The 8,216-nt window shown below is 42.4% G+C and overlaps 1 protein-coding gene across 1 annotated transcript in view; it reads right to left on the bottom strand.

Annotated features, from left to right (window-relative positions):
* Positions 1–2,630: 2,630 nt before the first annotated feature.
* The window catches only part of sh3bp5b (SH3-domain binding protein 5b (BTK-associated)), a 46,556-nt gene continuing 40,970 nt past the window's right edge, over positions 2,631–8,216 (bottom strand). Inside the window, exons 8-9 of the mRNA XM_074684331.1 lie at positions 5,394–5,750; positions 2,631–3,286 (exon numbers count right to left, since the gene is read on the bottom strand). Coding sequence (XP_074540432.1) covers positions 3,063–3,286; positions 5,394–5,750 — 581 coding nt within the window. The 3' untranslated portion in view covers positions 2,631–3,062. The remainder of the gene's footprint in view (positions 3,287–5,393; positions 5,751–8,216) is intronic.

The following is an 8,216-nucleotide window of genomic DNA, read 5'->3' as shown; positions in this document are numbered from 1 at the left end:
AGGGATTTTATTTTGACAGCTCTAAAAAAAATCATCAAGTTCAATAAGTAAGTAATTGAATTATATATATTTATTTACAATAATAAAAACTATTATTATTATTATTGTTACAATAAAAGTTAAAATAATAATAATAATTTATGATTGTAATAATTTATAAAAATAATAATTATAATTTTCATTATTTTCATGTTCATTATTATTATCAATAATAATAATAATAATAATTATTATTATTATTATTTTAATTATTATTATTAATAACAATAGTAAAATAATAGTTTTATTAAAAGTTATTATTTTCATTTTTATTATTTAAAAAATAAAAACATAAAAAATATTATTATAATTATTATTAAAATAATAATAATAATAATAATAATAATAATAATAATAATAATAATAATAATAATTGTAAGTTAAATCGTCATTTAGATGAAAAAAAATTGTAAATGCTGTTAAATTGTGCTCCCTAAAGTTGTTTTGTGCAAACTTTTATCCTAAAGTCTCTTTATGGTCAGAATATACAACTACAACTCACAAAGTTTGATAATTTAAAATAAAGGTTAGAGTCTATGACTGATTGAAAATAGAGCAAAGACATTTTTCCTCATGTTGAAACTGACAGATGTGATTGTTTTCAGTTATTTTAAGTTTGCTGCCAGCAACATGTACAAAAAAGTTGGTGCAGAAACCACAAAACAGTCTAAAAAGGACAAAACAGACATTGCTCTGTAGTGGAGATCACTGCATGGGCTCAGAATTACTTTGGAAACAGAGTTTCCTGCACGTCCACAAATGCAGATCAAAACTAATCCATGCAAAGAGGAATCCAAGGTTCAAACAGATGTTTGTCAAAGCTCACGTACTGTTTTGTGTTTTATGTTCAGAAGCTACTTGCATTTTTAAAACCCAAATGAAAATTTAAACATCCCAAAAGCAGCAAGCAAGAGAGAGAAATATGTCGTCCACTACAATCACAAAAAGCTCTTCACGGCAATAAATCCACTGAAAACTGAACAGGAAATGCCCCAAAAACTGTTGAATCATTGTCAAATGTTCATCATAAAGCAAGAAAGTTATTGAGGAAGAAAAACAGGTCTTAAAGACATCAGACTCACTGGTGCTGGTCCCGCAGAGTCCTCCTGATCGCTCCTTCATTTTTCACCAGAGAATCTGTTCCTGTTTGATTTTTCCATTAAAAAGGAGAAGGAAAAACACTTTTCTTTCTGTCTTAGTTTTCCTTTTTCCCACCTGCTGCTCTCCAAACATTTCTCCTTCTTCCTTTGTTTGCCGAGACCCCCTCTGCACACCTGCTCACTGAGGTTAACTGACTCTATCCAATGAGGAAGCCCCAAAGTAAAAGGTTTAATTTCGCAAAGTTTTTTAGTTTAACTCTTCATTTCAACTCTTTAGCCCTGTTTCCACCAAGTTTCCTTCTTGTGAGGTGGTGTGCAAGCCAGATGCTAATAACCGTGTTGGTGACATAATAGCGTGATAGCATAGCAGCGCGACAGTGTATCCTGCTAATAAATTCAACAAATGCTGTTCGTGACGCCATTTTCCAAACAAGAAAAAAGTTCCCTTCAGGAAGTCAACTGGAAATTTAAACATGTATTGCTATCTTAGGGGTAGTGACAATTCTTTCCACCAACCAGTAGACTGCAGTGTTTCTAGCTCCACCTACTGGGATCAGATCAATATGTCTGAGACCCCAACAGAAGGATAACAAAAAGTGGGACGGTACGGGTTGGTAATTTGGACACCTGTCCCAGTTTCTGCTAAAAAAAACGCCACAAAATGCACGCCGTACTGAGACGAACGAATTGGTGGAAGCGGGGCTGTTACGTACCTTTCTCCTTTGATCAGGGGCGATGCCATAACCAGATATAAGCCTGATATAAACCTTTCAAAAAAAAATTGAAATTTCAAAAGTTTGCCAAAAATTTGAGATTTTAAAATGTCAAAAAATTGCAAAAAAAAAAAAAAGTTAAAAATCACATTAATTAAAAAATAATAATTAAGAATTTTTTTCCACCAATTTTGAAATTTTAAAAATTTAATAGAAAAATAAATATAATAAATTTGCAAAAGTTTCAAAGATTTTTCAAGAAGTGATGCATATTGAGTTCAACAAAATGTGAACGTAGGATTTTATTTGGTGATTTATAACTTTTTCACCAAGAGGCTATAAGACTGCAAACTTGACATATTATAAAAAGACTAACTTACAACTACAATACAAGCATAAAGTGACACAATTTTGTCATGTTTCTTTTTAAAACTGATTTATAAAAAAACAAAACAAAGAGAAAATATTTTTCTAAAGAAAAATTTGAGGTGGGCCTTGGGCTGTTGGGACCCCCCAATGACGCCGCCCCTGCCTCAGAGTGAAAGTTGTTCACGCGTTTGACTGAAGTGACACCATGATGAAGCGTAAAGGTTAACCTGGGGTCAGAATCCCTCGACGTCAACAACACTGGTCAGAAAAACACACTGAGAGTTTGATTAAAGTGTGACGGGAGGCGGTCATGGGAAAAAGTGTGAAAGGAAAAGCTGTGAGTGAAGAGAGACACACGTTAAGGCTCAAAGAGAGGATGTGGATTAAAGACACAGGCCAGACAGCAGAGTTAAGACATCAATCATTTATTTATTACCTTTAATTTATCTTCATGTGTGACTTCCTGTCCTCAAACCGTTGGAATTATCTTTTAATCGTCAGAAACTTTCACATTCGTGAGCTTTGTTTCTTAAACAGACGCATCAGAAAGTCCTCAGATGTTTGTTCACAGGCTGAAAGTGTACCAAGCTTTAGTGAAAAAACAGTAAAACTAAAGGAACAGGTCTCCCTCCATCACCCGCTGTGTCCGTGCTCTTCGTTCCTCAGGTGAGTCCTCAGGTGCTGAAGGAGAAGAGGAGAAACGTCGCTGCTGAGATGAACCAACACTTTAAATACAAAGACGATGACATTCAGAGTCTGTGTGCGAGCGTGGAGCTGGAGATGAAGTGCAGTCGTAGCTTATAAACAGCTTTCCAGAGTTTCTCAGAAAGTTCCTGTCCAATCACACGCCTTTCACCAACACCACGGCGTTCCCCGCCTCGCTCTTATCCGTGCTGTTCTTGTTGTCGATGCGCTGGCGCCGCAGGTTGAGGAAGCTGAAGCGGGACTCCAGGCTGAAGCTTTTCTTGGTGCTGGCGGCGGAGCTGCTGTTCATGTTGTTGTTGTTTGCAGTGTTCACGGCAGGAGCGTTGTCCAGATCTCCCTCTGCTCCCTCAGCTCGGTCACCTGCCAGGGAAAACAAAGTAAAGACTTTAGTTTTATTGGCTCGCTACTCCTCCAACAAATTCTCACCAATTTTCACCGTTTGGATTTTAAAACATTGAGCATGTTCAGGAAAATTATGCCTGTTCATTTCACATTTCTAACCCGTTTACTTTTTAAAATATTCAGAATTTTCCAAGATTTTTGGCCCATCAAAATGAATGGAGATGATCTATCACCAAGGAAACCACACAGCTTATGATGTCACAGGGTTCAGCTTAGGGTTCCAAACTGAGGTTAAAAATGGACTTTTCTTATGGCTGATTTGACGGATGAAGGATTTTACCCATGTCAAAACCTATTCAAAAAATAATGTCAAAAAATGAAAAATTAGGTCCAGAGTTCACGCCACCCTCTAGTTGCTGACCAACCTCCAGAATGCATTAATATACCACTTATGGTTATAACAGCAACAAAACAGCCAAAAACACAAACACTGATCCAGTATTATGTCTCACAAGAGCAAGGCTGGAGCCAAATATGTAAGTACAAAACTCCACCTGAGTTAAAGACAATAAAAAAAGAGCCCAGCCTCAGTCTGAGCTGACAATCCTGATATTACAGACCATCTTTAACACACATTACACAAATGGATCTTGAAAATGTCAGGAAAAAGTCACAATTCCACCTTTTTGCTTGAAAGTCGGATAGAAAGCATCATAACGTATGACTAGCTGCTTTTCATTGCATTTCACACAGTAAACAACTAGTACTTTTAGTAAGGTTAGGTTTACAAATTAACTCCCAGTTAGCCCATTAGCTTATTAGCTATCATGAGTAGCTCACAGCCACGTTTCCACAACACAAAACACCAACAAGAGACTCCGCTAAAACACCGCTAAATAAGGTTTTAGTTCTCATCGTGTCATAAAACAGCGCTTCCTCCGCTGCAGAGCCACAGCTGGCTACGAGGCGCTCGCCGCTTAGTGTATCAGTCCGCGCACGCGTGGCGAGCCAGATATAAACAAACGTAGGTAGTCTGCCAGGACGAAGAGACACGATGAGAACTAGAGCCTTATTTAGCGGTGTTTTTGTGTGAAAGTAACGCACTGAAAATTCTCTAATAAAGCGTGAATGCAGACCGATATCAGATTTTTTCGGTGGGAGTCCGTTTATTTGTGTTTTTGGTCAAGTAAAATATGGCCCCGTCTGAGTGCAGAGGAAACCTGCAGAGGAGCAGGGAGGGGGTGTTTGGTGTGAGCGCTCTGGGCTTCTGCTGCACAAAAACACTGCTGTAGGGGTAATTTCTGCCCTAAACCTTGTGATCGGACCCAACTTGTTCCATCCCGAAGTATCACTTTAAAGTGCACGCAATCTCCTTGTCATAGTTATTTTACGATGATAAAACAGAAAAACATTGGTTTAGGTTGATTTCCTGACAGATCTAATTTAAACATATGCTAGTTAAGGAGCTTTTTCCACCACAGCAATGGTGGCTCATCAACTTCCAGAGTTTCTCAGGATTAGTTTGTAGGGACTGGGGCTACAGTTTAGTTCTGCTCCCTATCACCATGGAAACTGCACGGCTGATGATGTCATAAGGGGTTCCAAGGTTATAAAAAGGACTGGTGCACTTAGGGTTAGTCGGTTAGGGCTCAGCAAACAGCAGGAAGCCCTTCTTTCCTTAAGGATAAGCTGAAACTTTCTGAACTAGGAGACAGAAAACTGACCCTAAAACTACTTTTCAGTCTGTTTGTTTTCCTCTAATGCACAAACGATAAAATCGAATATAATGAATGAAGAGCGGGACTGAAACCCTCCCCGCTGAGCCCTGATGAACTCTCTGCTCCAGGCCCTGCAGACTCAGCGCCCCCTCAGGTGGAGCTGTCTCTGTGACTAATGGTCTCATCGGAGGGAGCAGGTGTGAGCGGAGCAGGTAGAAGGAGCTCGTACGTCTTACAGGAATAGATCCTAAAACATCATCCATCTCACTTCCTGGTTTCCTTCTCTCCTTTCCTCCCTTAAACATTGACTCATGGAGGAAGATACACACTACTGACATGTCCGCTGGTGGCTGTTTTTCTGTGTTAATCCTCAAAAACACACACACACACACACTCCCATCACCCACCTCTCTCCAGGTCACACTCGGGCGACGACGCTCCGCTGCACTCGCTGCGAGGCCCCAGCACCGGAGAGATGAGGCCGAAGTCGGACAGCGACACGGTGCTGGGCAGGTCCAGGCTGCAGGGCCGGGAGGGAGGAGCAGGGGAGGAGGAGGAGGAGGAGGGAGTGGGTGAGGGGGAGGCAGAGGAGGACGTGCACGAGGAGGAAGAGGAAGAGGAGGCGGTGAAGGGACAGGGCGACAGGAGCTCCTGGGGGCTGCTGGGAGATGAGCCCAGACTGCAGGTGGAGCGGGTCTCTGAGTCCTCCTCGGACATGATGCTGCTGCCGCCGCACGGCTCGTCGTCGAAACACACCGACGCCACTGCAGGAGGAGGAGGAGAAGAGAAGACGGTTTAAGCCACGAAAGGGTCGTTTTGTTTTGAGCTGGAACGACTCAGACACACTTCCCTCACTTCACAGGAACTTTAAAGTACGATATCTACGTTTCCACGCTCTGACATCATCTTCATCCTGTCAGACTCAGACTCTTGTCCGGCTTTCCATGAACCAGCGCCCGTGAAATCAGACGTAGAGAAACTCACTGAGTGTTTTCCAAACCATGACTGACGTTAGCATCTCTCATAAACTCTGTCTCCGTGTCACGAGTGGTTCCAGTTTGAAAAGAGCTCGAGAGGCAGAAAGCTCTTATGGATAAATATATCTTCACATAAGGTTTTTCTTTATCGTCTCAGACAGAAGTCACAGTCTCTGCTCTTGGTGAACTGTATTAACCTGATCCAGAACAGCTGTGGCCTCATAATCATACACGAAGGAGACTGAATGAAGCTGTAGAGGAAAGGTTTGCATTGAGGAGCTTCTTTTTTCAGCTGGAGCAGCTCTCTTTAACGTAAAAAACAGACTCTGTTGACATAAGTTGTCATTTGTCTGAGATGTGTTAAATTTAGCTGCGTTTCAAACAAAAGGAACCAGGGTCCAAGTTTAGTTCTGGGAGATAAGTTCACTCCTAAAAACAGCCCTACCTGCAATTTTATTCCCCCCACTCTCTCTTAGGCCAAAGCTCAACAGCTAAAAGGCCTTGGCTCTCTTATACCACGGCTTTTCTTGGGGCACTGCTTGCTAAGGCCAAGGTTCACTTAGGCAATGGCTCTCTAAGGCCACAGTTCTTTTGGACCTTGGCTCTCTTAATCCCAGGTCTCTCTTAGGCCAAAGTTCTCTTAAGCCACACCTTTTTAAGGCCAAGGTTTTCTTAGGGCACAACTTGTTGAGGCCAAGGTTGACTTCGGCTTCAGCAATCAGGGCCATGGTTTTCTTGGGCCTAGGCTCTTGAAGGCCACGTCTCTCTAAGACCAAAGCTTTCTAAGGCCTAAGTTCTTTTGGACTTCTTTTCTGGGCCACGTTTCTTTTAAGCTAAGACTATTCTAGGTAAAGGCCCTCTTAGACCTTGGCTCTCTTAGTCCACGTCTCTTTAAGGCCACCTCTCCCTTAGGCCACGGTTGTCCTAGGCCATGTCTCTGTAAGGCCAATGCTCTCATAGGCCATGGCTCTTTTAGACTAAGGCTCTCTTAGGCCAAGGTTTTTTTTAGGCCATGGCTCTCCAAGGTCTTGGCTCCCTAAGGCCTAGTTTATCGTAGGCCACTGTTCTATTAGGCCATGGCTCTTTTAGGCCAAGTCTGTCTTGGACCTTGGCTCTCTTATACCAGGCCTCTCCAAAGCCAAGGCTCCCATAGACCATGTCTCTCCAAAGGCATGGCTCTCTAAGGCAAATGTTCTTTTAGGCCACAGCTTTCTTAGGCCAAGGTCTTCTTAGGCCGCTGTGGCCTTAGAGCTTTCTTATGTGACAGCTGTCCAAGGCCACAGTACTTTTAGACCTTGGCTCTCTTAGGCCAGGTCTCTCTTAGTCCAAGGTTCCCTTAGGCTGCTGCTTTCTCAGGGCACAACTTGCTGGGCCAAGATTCACTTCAGCTACAGCTAATATTGAGGCCAAGGGTTTCTTAGGCCAAGACTCTCAAGGTCCTATTTTTATTTTTATTTTTGTAGTCCACAGCTTTTCTAATGCCACAGTTCTATAGAGCTTGGCTTTCTTAGGCCATGTCTGTTTTGGGCCAAGGCTCTCCAAGGCCAAGGCCCTTTTAGACTTTGGCTCTTTTAGGCCAAGGCTGTCTTAGGTCATGGCTCTCTCAGGCCACATCTCTCTAAGGCCATGGTTCTCTTAGGCCACATTTCTCTCAGACCACTGGCTCTGACTCTACAAGGCCAAGTCTTTCTTGGACCTTGGCAAAGGCTCTCTTAGACGACGTCTCTCGTTGGGCATGGCTCACTAAGGCTCTTTTAGGCTACAGCTCTTTTAGGCCAAGGTTTTCTTGGGCTGCTGCTCTTATAGGGTAGTACTTGTCAGGCCAAGATTCACTTAGGCTACAGCTATCTGGGCCAAGATATTCTTAGACCAAGGCTCTCAAAAGCCAATGTTTTTTTAGGCCACCTCTTTCTTAGGCCATGTTGTTTTTGGGCCAAGGCTCTATTAGACCAAGGCTCTCCAAGGCCAGTGCCCTCTTAGACCTTGGCTTTTTTAAGTCAAGGCTCTCTTAGACCACCTCTCTTGCAGGGCATGGCTGGCTTAGGCAAAGATTCTTTTAGGCCAAAGCTCTCAAAAGCTGTGGCCTTAGAGCTCTCTTATGCTGCAGCTCTCTAAGGCCACGGTACTTTTAGACCTTGGCTCTTTTAGGCCACATCTCTCTTAGACCAGCCCTCTCTTAGACCAAGACTCTATTAGACCTTGGCTCTCTTAGGCCAATAAGACCTCTCGTAGGCCATGTCTTTGTCTCCAGAG

This window comes from Halichoeres trimaculatus, unplaced genomic scaffold, assembly GCF_033239565.1.
Source record: "Halichoeres trimaculatus isolate MK-OKI-2021-1 unplaced genomic scaffold, fHalTri1.1 fHalTri1_scaffold_12, whole genome shotgun sequence".
Lineage (NCBI taxonomy): Eukaryota > Metazoa > Chordata > Actinopteri > Labriformes > Labridae > Halichoeres > Halichoeres trimaculatus.
The sequence above is the reverse complement of the archived record's forward strand: the minus strand, read 5'-3'. Positions and strand labels throughout refer to the sequence as shown.